Source organism: Oryctolagus cuniculus, chromosome 1 (genome assembly GCF_051225735.1).
Source record: "Oryctolagus cuniculus isolate XC-2025 breed Fujian yellow rabbit chromosome 1, ASM5122573v1, whole genome shotgun sequence".
Classification (NCBI taxonomy): Eukaryota; Metazoa; Chordata; class Mammalia; order Lagomorpha; family Leporidae; genus Oryctolagus; species Oryctolagus cuniculus.
The window spans coordinates 73929161-73945377 of record NC_142867.1 but is presented as its reverse complement, the minus strand read 5'-3'; the positions used below and the strand labels follow the sequence as shown (position 1 = coordinate 73945377).

At 39.8% G+C, this 16217-nt stretch overlaps 1 protein-coding gene across 3 annotated transcripts in view; it reads left to right on the top strand.

The window, feature by feature from the left end:
- PRCP (prolylcarboxypeptidase) overlaps window positions 1–16217 on the top strand; it is a 76160-nt gene that overhangs the window by 57624 nt on the left and 2319 nt on the right. For 2 of the 3 annotated variants that reach the window (XM_017344368.4, XM_008263350.5), the window contains exons 7-8: window positions 7120–7284; window positions 8353–8540. In XM_017344368.4, the coding sequence (XP_017199857.1) occupies window positions 7120–7284; window positions 8353–8540 (353 nt within the window). Of the gene's footprint in view, window positions 1–951; window positions 1473–7119; window positions 7285–8352; window positions 8541–16217 lie in introns of those variants that run through there. The other variant, XM_089331939.1, reaches the window with a different exon arrangement.

Sequence of the window (16217 nt, the reverse complement as noted above, 5' to 3'; positions counted from 1 at the left end):
ACCTCTCTGGGTGGTTTAAGCGGTTTAGGTGCATTCTATGAAAAGGGAGCTTTTAATGACAAAACTAATGTGATTATCTGAGTGAGTGTGAGAGGGGTATTGAAGTCTTAGAGAAAGAAAATCTGTTAGAAAAGCTGAATGTATCTGCTTAATCCTTTCTCTAATGTGGATGGACCACGCTCTCTGAGAGGAGATTGGCCTTTTTTTTTTTTTTTAAACCTATCTTCTTTTAAAAATTTTTTTCCTTGCTCCACACTTTTCTTTCTTTTATTCAGATGCATATCCTCATAGGTATGGACACTGAAATGATTATCTCTACTTTTTCTCTATATGTTAGGCTCAAAGGACAGAGCCTAAATATTTGAGGCAGATCTGATCAGCTTGGTACTAAAGTTGCCTGAATGTTGTAACTCCTCCACTGTTTCCATACTCTTTTTTTTTTTTTTTTTTTTTTTTTTTTTTTTTTTGACAGGCAGAGTGGACAGTGAGAGAGAGAGACAGAGAGAGAAAGGTCTTCCTTTGCCGTTGGTTCACCCTCCAATGGCCGCCGCTGCAGCCGGCGCACCGCGCTGATCCTGGCAGGAGCCAGGAGCCAGGTGCTTTTCCTGGTCTCCCATGGGGTGCAGGGCCCAAGCACCTGGGCCATCCTCCACTGCACTCCCTGGCCATAGCAGAGAGCTGGCCTGGAAGAGGGGCAACCGGGACAGAATCCGGCGCCCCAACCGGGACTAGAACCCGGTGTGCCGGCGCCGCAAGGTGGAGGATTAGCCTATTGAGCCACGGCGCCGGCCCTCCATACTCTTTAAAACCAGAATTACTAAAGTGTACTTCTGATGCTCTTTTAAAGTGTTTCCTGAATGTTCATCTTCATGGGAAGAAATAGAAAGTGAATCATGTCTGTCTATTTCAAGTGTTGATACTTGGGTTTCATTTACTCTTACTGTTTTACAGTTTTCCTTTTACTATTGCCTGTGGAGGAAAGAAGTTGGTGGACTCCAAACACAAAGAAAAGATAAGGAAATGGAAAGGCTGATGGCCTATATATGTGTTGAAATATTGCACTGTGTCCCATAAAAATGTACAAGTATTACTTGTTAGTCAAACATTTAAAATAGAATTTAAAAAATGTTTTGTGATTTTATATTGCTACAGAATAATGTCTCAGTTTTTACCTAACACAAATAAACTTAGAAAAAGATGAAGATAATCTAAGAATAATGTAAGATAATCTAAATATCAAAACATTTGTTTAAAATTTAGGCAGTTTTTATTATTTTTCTCTTCTACTTTAGTTTTCAAAGGTGAATATATATATATAGTATATTTGTTATAAATGGAAGCTGCATTTAAATCTCAGCTTTGCCACTTCCTTGCTGTGTAGCTTTGGAAAAGTTTCTTAATCTCTCTGTGCTTGAGTTTCCTCATTTGCAAATGGGGATAATAATTATAATGCTTATTAGGGTTGTTATTAATATTTCATAGTATCTTGTTTATAGTTAGCACTAAATTGATGCTAGTTATATAACAGTATAACAGTAATAGAAGGCAAGTTTTTATGCCAGGACTTCATGATCAAAGTCTGAGTTTAGAATCTCTATTCACAGTTTTTAAATTGTGGTAACTATAGCCAGAGCTCTCTGAGCTTGCTTTCTCCTCTGTGAAATGGAAATGGTCCTCTGTGTTGCTCCCTGGGTCCTCATGGGGCAAGTACCTAGCCTTGAGCGATTTCAATTGTGTTGGCCATTGCAACCTCAGTGGCTCCCATTTCAGTGAATTTAGGGCATAAATACGAATCATATTTCTTATGTAGAAAGTGTTTAGAAGAAGCTGTTTGCTAGTGACCACAAAATAAATAGAAACTGTACTACAGGACTTCCTGGGTATTGAGTATTTTGAAGATTTATTTATTTATTTGAAAGGCAGAGTGATAGAGAGGGAGAGACAAGGAGCAAGATTGCCCATCTGCTGGTTCACTCTCCAAATAGTTGCAACAGGTACGGTTGGGCAGGAACTCTACTCAGGTCTCCCACATGGGTGACTGACAGGGGCCCATGTACTTGGACCATTCCTTGGTGTGGAGTATGTTGAACAGAGGTGGTTGTCAGGGACTCTTCTCTATATCTAATTAAATCACAGTCCCTGGGTAAAAATAACCAACAAGCCAGGGTTTGCCCTCATCTGCAGCTTATCAGGTTTGAAGCATTACATGAGGTGAAACAAAAATTGCCAATATCTGATTATGTTTAACTTATAAATGTGGTAATTTCATGACAGTTTACCTTAATTTTTACATGTTTTTGCATCCATCACATATTTAATAAACATACATGAATATATCTCCTTTTGAATTTTTGTAGTCTTTGAATAAGCATGGCAGTAGAGCTGAAGTCTTGTCAGTTTTTTTTTTTTTTTTTTTTTTTTTGACAGGCAGAGTGGACAGTGAGAGAGAGAGAGACAGAGAGAAAGGTCTTCCTTTGCCGTTGGTTCACCCTCCAATGGCCGCCGCGGCCGGCGTGCTGTGGCTGGCGCACCGCGCTGATCCGATGGCAGGAGCCAGGTACTTCTCCTGGTCTCCCATGGGGTGCAGAGCCCAAGGACTTGGGCCATCCTCCACTGTACTCCCTGGCCACAGCAGAGAGCTGGCCTGCAAGAGGGGCAGCTGGGACAGAATCCGGTGCCTGACCGGGACTAGAACCCGGTGTGCCGGCGCCGCAAGACAGAGGATTAGCCTAGTGAGCCGTGGGGCCGGCCAGTCTTGTCAGTTTTACTTCAGTAATTTTTTGAAGTAAGAACTGCTACCAAAACTTTTAGGGAATGCATACAGATATGCAGAGATTGTGTTTTTTATGCTTTAAGATAGTGCTTGAACTCACAGAATTTTTGATTCAGAAAGGAATGTTAAAACCACTGAGATAAAAATTACCATTATAAATTTGCAAAAAAATTAAGTGATATTTTTCAGGCCTCCTGTGTAAGCATATTGTTAGAATTTTAATCTGGCACTTCCTTTCTGTAAGGCAATTTGATGGTATGTTCTAAAGGCCTTAACAAGTGTTTATTTCTTTTGAACCAGGGGTCTCTATAAATTTATCCCAAGAAAACAATCAAGGACATACAAAATATATTTTTTAAAGATTTTATTTATTTATTTGAGAGGCAAAGCCACAAACAGAGAGAGGGAGAGACTTTTAGTTCTACTTTTGCACAAACTTTTTGAAGTACCCATGTTTGTAAATATCTAGCCTTAGGGATAGTCTTTGTGGCCTTATTTGTAATAATGAAAGGTTGGGAATGATGCAGATGACCAATTTAAGGTTGCCTCAGTTGTTCTTCAACTTCCAATCTCCCCGTCCTGATTCCCCATTTTGGATTTTCTTACATGTATCAGCGTCCTTAAGGTGTGGTGCTCGGAACTGAACCCAGGACTCCATGGGTGATCTGACCTCACAGAAGACAGTGAGGATGTCTTTAATCTGGACATGGAATTTCTATCTACATAGGCCAAGTGTCTGGCCACGGTGTTCTCTTTGTGTAACTGTGGCTGCCGAAATCCAAGTACTGTCAGCTGGTGCCGGTCTCCAGCCACGCTTGTGTCTTTTAAGGAGTGACAGTAACTGCTCTTTGCAGAGATGGCTATTCATGGGGACTCCTTTTCTTTGCCTGACAGAGGCCCAGTGTTCTAGCTCTAAGAGGGGATCTGATGCCAGTGTGAGTCACACTCACTTGCTAGTGTTCTTTTCCAGAGTTTTAGGCCACCTGTTGCACATCAGTACCTCCTTTCCCTTTGCCCAGCTTGCATTGTCACCCTGCCTCATCCACTCATCTACTAGACGGTGCTTGAACATAATGCTCCTCTCTGCCTTCCATGTGTCTACTCTAGTTTTGTGCTGCCTTTTGAAAGAACTGAGTCCACTGCTGGTGTCTGGCAATAGTTTAATAAATACCATGATTGTTTTTTGACATCTATATTGCCTTGAGAATTTCTGAATAGCATATTTCTTATGAACATTTTGGGAGAAAAGCGCAATGCCAATGTTAGTTTTTTTTTGTAAATTGTTTTTTTTACTTACCATGAATGATCAAGAATAACTCAAAGTAGTAAAACACTGCACTGTATGACTTTTAAGTTTTCTTCAATTTGCATTTCCTTATTGCTTTAGGCATCATAGATTTGTAAAGCTCCTGTTTCTTCAATTATATCATAAACCCGTTAGACTTTATTCTTATGACCTCATAGTTACTTTTTAAAGGTATATCCAGTTATTCAGACATCTTAATTTCTGATTTTTCTCAAACTCAGCATTTCCAAAAACATACTGGGAATGATGCACACTCTATCTTCCTTTTGGAAAGTCACATTTGCAGGTGACCATGTTAAAGACTGAGAAATCCTGCCAACAAGAAAACTGTCACATTTGCTAACATAATGCTTCTTAAAATTATTTGACAAAGAAATTTTTTCCTCACAAAATATCAGTTAACATTCCATAAAAATATTGTCCTGCAGAATATATTTGGGGAGAGGCATAGAATTTTTACTATAAATCATTTCTTCTGCCTTTTCAAGTTTCTGGTTTTTCTTCCCCAGGGGGTGTTGCTGAGAGCTTGTCGTAGGCGGAACTGTGGTGGGGGCTGGGTTTGCTTGTGGCATCTTGCCTGTTTTCTCTGTGCCCTCCTGTCCTGACTGGGAGCATGTCCTGGGTACAGGCTTCGTTGTTACCCTTGCTGCTTAGAAATCCTTTAGAACTGGAGGAATTGGGCCCCTCTTTCCTGGCCTCTTCTCTAAACTTATCTCTCTCATTTTGGCCAGACTTATGTATCATCTTTATATATATATATATATATATATATATATGTATGAAATAGAAGGGAACAGATCATTAGATTCATGTCAATGCCTTGATAAAGGATGCAATCTTAATGTATTTTCCTTGCCACTAGGACTCTTCGCAGCTTTATATGGGGCCAGCTCCCAAACCATGTAGCATAATGGATAAGATGTGTCTTTCATAGTCAGAGATACCTGTGGACAAATATAGGTTCTATCATTTACTAGCTAGATAGCCTTGAATAAAATGGTTTAACCTAAGAACTAGTTTCTATATGTGATATAGTGGACAACAATCTGTCTGAGATTAATAATAATATTTTTGAATTTTTGAAACAGGAATTTTGTAAACCCAGTGCTTAATAATTGATAGTTATTATTGTTGTTATTATCAGTTTTGATTCCCCTGCCTGTGATTTTTCCCCAGCATTGTATTATCAAAAATTACAAACATACAGAAAAGTTAAAATAAACAGTGAACACCCATAAACCTTCTACTTACCTTCTGTAAATATTTTGCTATATTCCATTTATTACATTGATATTCATCTATCAATCCTTTTATTCATCCTTGAATCCATTTTAGATTTTTAATACATTTTAAAGTAAGTTGCAGACATCTACTCAAATATTTGCTTTGATATAATTAATTAGAGTTCCATATTTGTTTATTATTCTTTTGGGGAGAAGGGTAAAATCTACATACAGTGAAATACATACATTATACCAGTTGTTGTATAATATAGACCCTTATGAACACACATGATATTTCTGTTTCTCATGAAGTGTCATGCTCTTGCTTAGTTAGTCTTAGCTTTCACTCATAATTGTAAGTGTTGCGGGTGATTTTTAGAGCTAGACTTTCAACCAGCTGGGTATAGGCTAGTGATAGAAATATTTGGGATCTGGGGAGTTGCAGGATGTTCTTCTTATCACACCACAGACCTTAGAGTTTGTGGGTTTCCACAGATTTGCAAATTTTGCAACTGCATAAAATTATGTTAATTCACCCAGCAAACAGTTCCCAGATACCTTGCTAAGTGCCAAGAGAGGCGTTCTGGAGGCAAATGATTGCAGCAGAGCATCACAGGGGCTCTGATAGAGAAATGGATACCGAGCATAATGGAGGCACCTTGGTGGGAGTGGTTTGGTTCTTCTGACTTGGGAACACTGGCAAGGATGGCCTCAGAGAGGAGGTGATAATTTGAGCTGAGAATTGTAGATGAGCTTAGGTAATTTTTTTGTTCGTTTGTCTTTGAGATTTTATTTATTTATTTGAGAGGCAGAGTTACAGAGAGAGAAAGGGAGAGAGATGGAGAGAAAGGTCTTTCATCTGCTAATTCACTCCCCAAATGGCTGCAATGGCTGGAGCTGGGCTGATTGGAAGACAGGAGCCAAGAGCTTCTTCCAGGTCTCCCATGCAGGTGCAGGATCCCAAGCACTCGGCCATCTTCTACTGCTTTCCCAGGCCCTAAGTAGAGAACTGGATAGGAAGAAGAGCAGCCGGGACATGAACTGGTGCCCATGTGGGATGCTGGTGCCACAGGCCAAGGCTTAGCCTACTACACCATGGCAATTGCATGATGTTTAGTTTGTAGCAGGTATTGGTGGCGTAGGAGAGTAGGGAAAGGACATTCCAGGGTTAGCAGGGGCAAAGAGGAAGGGCAGCGCTTGGTGTGGTGGGGAATGGTTTTACCAGGCTGGGGCCGGTGCCCCGTGGTACAGTGGGTTAACCCCAGCCTGCAGTGCCGGCATCCCATATGGGGGCTGGTTCGAGTCCCTGCTGCTCCACTTCCAATCCAGCTCTCTGCTATGGCCTGGGAATGCAGTGGAAGATGGCCCAACTCCATGGGCCCCTGCACCTGCATGGGAGACCCAGAAGAAGCTCCTGGCTTTGGATTAACTTAGCTCTGGCCATTGAGGTCATTTGAGGAGTGAACCAGCGGAATGGAAAACCTCTCTCTCTCTCTCTCTCTCTGGCTCTACCTCTCTCTGTAACTCTGTCTTTCAAATAAATAAAATATCAAAAAAATAAAAAATAAAGATAAAACTGGCATGGTAGGTGGAAAGGCCTTTGCATTCCACGCGAATGACTTTGGCTTATTTCTGTAAGCTGAGGAGTAATTTAAGAGATTTATTAATTTATAAAGGGGATTATAATCAAGACATAAAAATTTTCAAGCAATGCACTTAGAGGCTTGAAAGCTTCATGATAAATAAAAGTCATTTATTCTTTGTGTTTTTAACCAGTACTTTTATATCTCCATTTGTTTATCTCTCTAAAATGACAGGTAGTTTGCCAGTATTTGAAAGATCCCAATGTATCTGATTCACTGCTGCTGCAGAATATTTTCCAAGCTCTGAATGTATATTACAATTATTCAGGCCAGGCAAAATGCCTGAACATTTCAGAGACTACAACTAGCAATCTGGGATCCCTGGGCTGGAGCTATCAGGTAAGTGTGAACCCATAATTTCTCTAAGTGAAATATCCTTTCACTGATGCAGTTGTGTAATAGAGAGTACACAAGATTTTATACACCTAACTGAATGTAATTCAGGGCTCTGTTATCTTACACTGTGAGATATCAGATAAGTTTCTTCACATATTCATTCATATATTTAATCAACCCCAAATATTGTTTAATTTCATTTTCCCACAAACTTTTTGACATTCTCTCATATGTTTTTTTAAGGATTTATTTATTCATTTGAAAGTCAGAGTTACACAGAGAGAGAAGGAAAGGCAAAGAGAGAGAGAGAAAGTAGAGAGATCTTCCATCCACTGGTTCACTCCCCAACTGGCTGTAATAGCCAGAGCTGTGCCGATCTGAAACCAGGAGCCAGGAGTTTCTTCCAGGTTTCCCACACAGGTGCAGGGGCCCAAGGAGCTGGATCAGAAGTAGAGCAACTGGGTCTTGAACCGGTACCCATATGGGATGCCAGAACTGCAGGCTGCTTACCCCACTATGCCACAGCTCTGGGCCCCTCTCTCATATATGTTGAGTACCCATTATGTGGCAGACCCTCTTTTAGGCTTCAAAGATACAATGATAAATAAAATGTGATCTTACTATCAAATACAGACTAGTGAGAAAGATAACTAGTTAAGTAGATATTAAATTAGATCTTAATAAGTCTTATAAGGAAGCATTTTTGTGGAAACATATAAGAAGGGGTGTTTAACTTGACTCTTTGAGCCTCTATTCCTTTATCTGTACAATGAGACAATAATAATAATAATAATACGTTCCTTCCAGAGTAGTTTTATGGGTGAAATGTGGTGATAGATATAAAAGAAAGGAGTTTATGAAGAAGGACCAGATAGTTCTAACTTCTGTGATTTCTCAGCCAAACCTTTCTGTGGGTAACAAGAGGTTACGTGGCACTACAGTGGTTCTGAAGCTGGCTTGCCTGATTCAAACCCTGGTTTTGCTACTTGCCAGCTGTTTGACCTTGAACAAATTATTTAATATCTTTGTGACTCATTTTCTCTTTGGGTCCTTTCTTGGTTTTCTTTTTAGGCTTGCACAGAAATAGTCATGCCCTTTTGTACTAATGGTATCGATGACATGTTTGAACCTCACCTGTGGAACTTGAAAGAATTTTCTGATGACTGTTTTAAACAGTGGGGTGTGAGACCAAGACCCTCCTGGATCACTACCATGTATGGTGGGAAAAACATCAGTTCACACTCTAACATCGTTTTTAGGTGAGTTTTTGCTGGTGCAAAGATGAACTGCAGAAGGGAGATGTTTGTACAATAGCTGAGAAAATAGAACCAGAAAAATGCTGGACAGTAAAACAGTATAAAATGCAATAGTAGTGGTTGGTTTACTAGTTTAGATGCTGCTTGAAATACCTGCATCCCATATGGGAGTACCTGAGTTCAAGTACCAACACTGCTTCCAATTTCAGCTTCCGGCTAATGGGAGGCAGTGGTGATGGCCCTGCAACCCACATGGGAGACTTGGATTGAGTTCCAGTCTTCTAGCTTCAGCCTGGCCCAGCCCTATCTGGTGCAAGCATTTTGGGAGTGAACCAACACTATCTGCCTCTCAAAAAACTAAGCAAAAAACAAACAAACAAACAAAAATATATAACATTAATATCCATCACATTTTCCCATTTCTTGAAAGACAAAGGATGCTGAAAAGATAAATTTTTATATGTTCTATTACCCTTGTACTTAAAGGCTTAAAACCAACAATAGCAACAAAATTAAAATATTTTTTAAAAAAAACCTTACCAGCACAAAAATGAAGCATCATCTTTTTGTCCATTTGTATTATTATTGTTACCATTGTTATTAATGATAGTTAAACATTTTCACTGTTTAAACAGCAAACACTTTTGAAGTGTGCACTCTGTTCTGTTCTAAGTACTATGTGACACACTGTAAATAAATTACCTAGTTGAGTCCTAACAACAGCCATGTGAAGTAGTGGGTATAGTCCCTTTATTCTGAGGAGGAAACTGCAGGTCTCTGTATCCAATCACTTGCCAAAGCCTATTCAGCGTCGTTTTAGCAATAAAACCAGATTTCTGCGTTGGCCTGTCTGACTACAAAACCCATGTTTGTTCTTCTACATTATACTACTTCTTAGGAGATTGCAGATTTGATACTTGTTCACATCAGAGTTCATTGAGTAGACTTTTAGAGTATCTGACTATGAAATTTCCAAGTTTTGGCTCGAACATTAGGTTGTCAGCTAGTCAGAAAGCAACCAATTAATAAAAGATTTCCCCAAATCTATAAAAATCTATAGTAATTAGAGTAGCATGGTATCGTAAAACACACAGACAGAAACACACTCTACCCAGATACTCAGACCAACAGAACAGAATGAAGATCCTAGAAGTAAACCTACATATCTGTAGCCAACTGTTCTTTGACAAAGTTCCTGAGAACATGCATAAAAGGTGCTGAAAAAATTGGATATCCACATACTGAAGATGAAAATATACCCCTATCTCTAACAACTCAAAATGGTTTATGGACCTAAATGCAAGACCAGCCCATCTAGTACTTTGAAACTACTAGAAGAAAACATAGGGGAAATGTTTTAGGACACTGGAATGGGCAAGAATGATTTGAATAACTCTAATAAAAGCATAAGAATCTCTGATAAGAGATTAATAACCGGAATATATAAGGAACTCAAACAACTCAATAGTAAAAAACCAGTACTGATCATCAGTGAAATGGAAATTAAAATCGCAATGAGATACCCAAATAAAAAGTGACTTTAATAAACAAATTTAAGGTTTTTTTGGTTTATTTTCCTTAATTGTGTTGTCTTTAAGAATATTCTTCAAAGCTGTACTTTTCAGATCATTCTGGTAAAGTGATAGTTGAGCAAATTAACCTATTTAGGGTTGTTGGAAACTATACTAAATTTGGGCTGTTTGAAATCAGGAAAAGACTGAGAGGATTAAAAAAGGATTAAGTTTAAGCTTTTGTATCTGTCTTAGGCTGTTAGTTCTGCTATGACAAAATATCCAAGACTGGGTAATTTATAAACAGCAAAAATTTGTCACTCATAGTTGCTGAGGCTGAGAAGTCCAAATTCAAGGCACCAGCAGGTTCAGTGTTTAGTGAAGGCCTGATCTCTGCTTCCAGGATGGTGCCTTGAAGACTGCATCTACTTGTGGTGGAAGCAAGAAGAACAAAAAAGGGCCTAAGCTAATTCCTTCCAGCCCTTTTATAAGGCACTACTACTCCATTCATAAGGGTGGAGCCCTCATAACTTCACCACTTCCCAGAAACCCTACCTCTTAATACCACCACAATGGGGGATTAAGTCTCAATGCATGCATTCTGGGAGATGTTCAGATCATACCAATGTCCAAACTCATCTTTGTTCCATCAGAAGAGGAAGTACTTTGTCAGTTTGCTCTTTTACTTTAGGAGTTTATCTAAACTGTAGTATTCTGAACTTTGAGGTCATCCATCCTTTTCTTTGACCCTACAAAGTTGAAGTTCAAGCTGAATTGTTAAGTGGAGCCTTTACTCTATCTTTTAATTGGGTTCAACTATTACAGATAAGTATTTTAGTTATCCACTTGCTCTTTTATATCATTTTTTTCAGGCTATCAAAATCCTCCTCCCATTCCTCCTCCTCATCACCAGAAGAGGGGGTAGATTTTGTGAGAAAATTTTCAAGAGTGGAACAGAGATTGTAGGTGGAAATTACAGCTCAGTGTAAGAAACTTTTAGCTTGTGTAAAAAGGATTTTTTAAAAGAGCTGTGTGGAAGAATAATGAGCTGTTTTAAATATTACTTAAGTTCTTTGATTCTCAGTTTCATCTTCTGTAAAATGAGTTTACCGCATAGAGTTCTTGTGATGCTTATGAGAGTTAACCTGGCACAGTCCTTGTCCCAGACTTGGCAAATACTCATATATATGCTTAAACATTGTTGAATGAATACATGATTAAATATACTCTCCAACTTACACTTTATCTTCTGGCCACAGGGAATTGTATGTTTGTCCCTGAATATTCTTTTCCTTGTCCTTTTTCCCCTTTTCTTAAGATTCAGACCTCCTCCAAGAAATCTTCCCTGAAGATTAGTTTCCCCAGTACCTGTGCAGACCAGTTATTGCCTATATGAAAATCATCTGTTGGTTCTATCTACCCCGTGAGATTGTCAACTTTTCAATGTCAGAGATTTCATCTTAAGCATCTCTGTGTCTTTTGCACCTGTCATAGTGACTAGCATCTAATGGGTGCCCATAAGTATGCGTGTTGATAAGGATGAGGAATGAAATACACAGCTTAGGAAAGCTTCAGATGTATGAAGATGCTGGTTTACCTTTCTGTAGTAGCAGATCTACTCTCAAAAATAAATCTTTTTCTGCAGATTGCTAGGGATAAAAAATCCAATGTAACTTTTTAAAAACTTATTAAACAATTTAAAATTATCCTCCTCTTCTGAAGAAAGCACATTCCCAAAGTAAAGGAGCAGCCCTAGGTGTCTTTGTTTTGTGTGTTTAGTGGCTACCAGCTATAAAATGTTTCTGGTTGGTGAACCAGAAAATGTCCTGGAAGCCAGATGGAAAGCATCTTTGTGTTCAGGCTTCTCTCCTTAGGTTACCTCACAAAAATCTGCTTTTTTTTAGTAGGAAAGTTCACTCTATAGTTGTTGGAGATTTGCCAGTAAGCAGCTTGAGCTTTGAAGTCAGGTAAACCTTGGTGCTGTTCTACTTCTTCATCGAATTAGCTGGGTGGCCTTTGTTAAATTGCTGTGGCCCGGGAATGCAGTGGAGGATGGTTCAAGTGCTTGGGCCCTGCACCCGCAGGTGAGAGACCTGGAGAAGCACCTGGCTCCTGGCTTCGGATCAGCACAGTGTGCTGGCTGCAGCGCACTGGGCGCAGTGGCCATTGAGGGGTGAACCAATGGAAAAAGGAAGACCTTTCTCTCTCTCTCTCTCTCTCTCACTGTCCACTCTGCCTGCCAAAATTAAAATAAATTAAAAAAATTGCCAATTTATATAGCTGGAAGTAGTGACCAAGAGGGTTATTTCAAGGAGCAAATTATCAAGGAAGTTAGCATCATGAAAGCAGAGATTTTTGTTTTGATCTTGTTCACTGCTGAATCCCGTGGACCCCATCAATACCTAATACATAGTAGGTGCTTAGCAAACATTTGATGAATGAGTGAGACCTTAATAAATAGTAGGTGTTAAAAGTCCCATTTCTCTCCTTTTAAAAAAATACCACCATGTTTTGTTAGTTCTCCTCCTGTCCTCCATGTATAGACATTATTTTGCCAACAGATATTCTCAGTTATTTAGATATAAATCCAGAAAGGGCTCCTTGTGGAGCTGATTAGTTTGACATAATTTCTCAGGAGTATTAAATGTTGCCAGTGAATAAGTGAGGCTGGTTAGTGAGAATTTTACTCAAGCATCAAAAACCTCTTATGAAAGCCAGCTTTTTTTTTTTTTTTTTTTTTTTTGGTAGATTTCCCAATGATTAGTTTAGTTTTCACATGTCCAAGACCAAAAAACTCAAGGCAATGTGCATCCTAGGTCTCTCAGCAACTCCAAACACTGTTGCTAAGCCATTAGGCAGTTTCAGATGACCTTTTAAATCAAATGCAGTTTGCTTATTATGTGGCTGTTGGGATAGCTTTTTTGTTTTGCAAATAATGGAGAGTTTCCTATCTGGGTTGGGCTTGTTGAATTGGAGCAATGATAAAGGCTAAAGAATCTAGCCCCTGTATGGTTTAGTCTAACAATTTATCTAAGACATGTTTTGCATGGGAGTTTTCCACTTTGTTCTTACTTACAACAAAGAAAGTACATCTTCGAGTGTTTTTAAAGAATGATGTTATTCAGTTGCAGTTGAATTGTTTTTTTTTTTTTTTTAAGAGAAGTGTGTTGATAATGGAATGGGAATTTAAAAATGTATTTCTTGGTGGCCAGCATTGTGGCGCAGCAGGTTAAGCTGAAGAATTACAAAGAGAAGGGTGGGGGGAGACAGAAAGAGATCTTCCGTCTACTGTTTCACTCCCCAAATGGCTGCAATGGCCAGGCTGAAACCAGGAGCCAAGATCCTCATTGAGGTCTCCCACATGGATGCAGGGGTTCAGGCATTTGGGCAGTCTTTTGTTAGCAGGGAGCTGGATCAGAAGTGGAGCAGCCAGGAATCGAACCAGTGCCTATATGGGATACCCGTGTTGCACCCAATGATTTAACTTGCTGTGCCACAATTTCGGTTTCCTAAAATTGTAAAAATTGTGTTTCAAACATGCATACTTAATATATCTAAATGTTTAATATCGAATGTAATTTATACATTTATCTAGAAAATGTCGATAAAATTAGTGTTCCCCCAAAATTAAAAAAAGATTTATTTATTTATTTGAAAGGCAGAGTTACAGAGAGGCAGAGGCAGAGAGAAAGAGAGAGAGGGAGAGAGAGAGAGAGATCTTCCATCTGCTGCTTCACTCATCAAATGGCTGCAATGGGCGGAGCTAAGCCGATCCAAAGCCAAGAGCCAGGAGCTTCTTCCAAGTCTTCCACACGGGTGCAGGAGCCCAAGGAAGGGACTGGAACCAGCACCCATATGGGATGCCAGCACTGCAGGTGGTGGCTTTACCTGCTATGCCATAGTGCTGGCCCCACTAACCAAGCTTTTATGAGAAATGCTTTCACATCTATTTTCACACTTCATTTACCTCTAGGAGGTATTAACACTTCTCATGCTCACAGAATAATAATTGTATTTCTTTATATTTGTGTAGTCTTTTGTTGTTTATACCTTATTTCCATGTATATTATTTAATTTGGCTCTGACAATATCACTGAAGGGGCATTATTTTTCTTTGAAAATTTTTTTCTATAATACACCTGGTAGTTAGGGTTCATAGAGGTTTTACCAACTTGTGAGCTAGTAAGGATATAAAACTTACAGATGCTGACCTAGTTCATTGTTCTTCCACTACTACACACAGCTGAAGGTCATTGTAAGTGTTTATAGTCATCATATCAACTCTGTAAAAAGTACTGAAGAGATTTACAACATGTTTGTAAACTTGGATACGTGTATTTATAGATCTCTATGTAGGGTATTATATTTTGTATTCTTTCAATAAATGTTTGATTGGCTCCTACTATAAGCCAGACCTGGTTCTAAGAACTGGGGATATAGTGAGAGATAAAAACAGAAATCCCTGCCCACATGGAGTCCTGGTTTGAGAACAAGGTAATAGTACCTCTAAACATGTTAGATGTATACAACTGTTAAGGAGAAAGAAAGAAACTGGGGAAGGGGGCTGGGAAATGTTAGGTAAGGGAAAAGGGTTCTAAGTTTGGATTGGAGTGATCAAGGAAGACCCTGCCAAGGTCTTCTGAAAAGTGATCAGGAAGAAGTAAAGGAGCTAGCCAGCCATGAGGTTGGGAGGGTAGGAGTACTCCATACAGCAGGGTAGGCAGGGGAGAAACTTTGAGAGGTTAAGTGTCCCCAGAATGTGCTCCTTCAGGTAGAGTAGAGAGGTCAGTGTGCTGGAGTACAGTTGACTGAGGGAGGGAGTCTCAGGAGGTAAAAGCACAGAGGCAGCCGAAGGCCGAGATCATGCAGAGACTGTGGTTTCTAGTTAGGATTTTGGTTTTTACTTTGAATGAGATGGGAAACCGTGTAGTGTTTTGAGCAGAGGAGTTACATCTCATCGAGATTTTAACAGGATCAAGTTGGCTGTGCTGTTGATGTTAGATCGTAGGGGGACTAGAGTAGAACCAGAGAGATCAGTTACAAGGGTCTTGCTGTCCTTCAGGCTAGAGATCATGGTGACTTGGATCAGGGTGATGGCAGTAGATGTGCTGAGAACAGTCCGATTCTGGGTATATTTGAAGATAAAACTGACAGGAGTTGTTGTCAGAAGTTGTGTTAAACAAAGAGAAGATTAAGGAGCGAAACAGACTGTGGTTTGAGCAACTAAAAGGATAAAGTTGCCATTAACAGAAATTAAGAAGATGATGGGAGGGGCTGGTTGGGAGCTGGGCAACATCAGGAGTTCAGTTTTGGATCTTCTAAGTTTGAGATGTCTCATTAGACTTCCATGTAAAAATGTTCACTAAAGAGTTGAATTTTGGTTCTGAAGTTCAAGGGAAAGGTCTTGGCTAAAGATAATATTTCATGGTTGTCTGTCTATAGATTTTATGTATAGCTGAGAGTTTATCCTGATTATGTAGATGATGGGAATAATTTCATGTATCTTATCTGTTAATGTGACCTAGAAGATTTTTTTATTTCAGGCTTTGTAAATAATAATAGAAAAATTGAGTGTGTATTTTTCCCCCCAAAACCTTTTATTTAAGGAATACAAACTTCAGACATTTCATAATTTCAACTTTAGTTGTCGCTCCCCCTCTTCGTGGAGGAACGACACAGGACCCTGCGCTGTTCTTTCGTCTGCTCGGCCCTCCCCGGGTTTGCTGCTGGTTCTTCCCGGGTTGGCTACTATCCCTTCCACCTCCGTGGAAGGGCAGTTCCCCCTGGCCACATTCCCCACTTCCGCAGGGGAGCGGCACACCGCTGGCCGGCTCTCTCGGGGGCTGCACAGGTGTTCCTTCAGCTAAATGTTCCCCTTAGATGTTCCTGGTGCATGCCGTCTCTCTCCTCCTTTATAGTCCTCCTCCGCCAATCCCAACTCGGCTGCCCACACGCCGAGTACGCTGCTCTCCTCCAATCAGGAGCAAGTCCTACAGTTTATTAGTTGAACTGGAGGCAGCTGTGTAAAAGCTGTTTACTTCTCTCCCAGCGCCATACTGTGGGAGAGCAGATGCATAGAATAAGTCTTAATTCCAGTAACTCAGTCTAGTCCGGATTGCTGCCCACATTTAGTAACATGGTAATTCTTCCCACCGTACCTGCCTTCCCA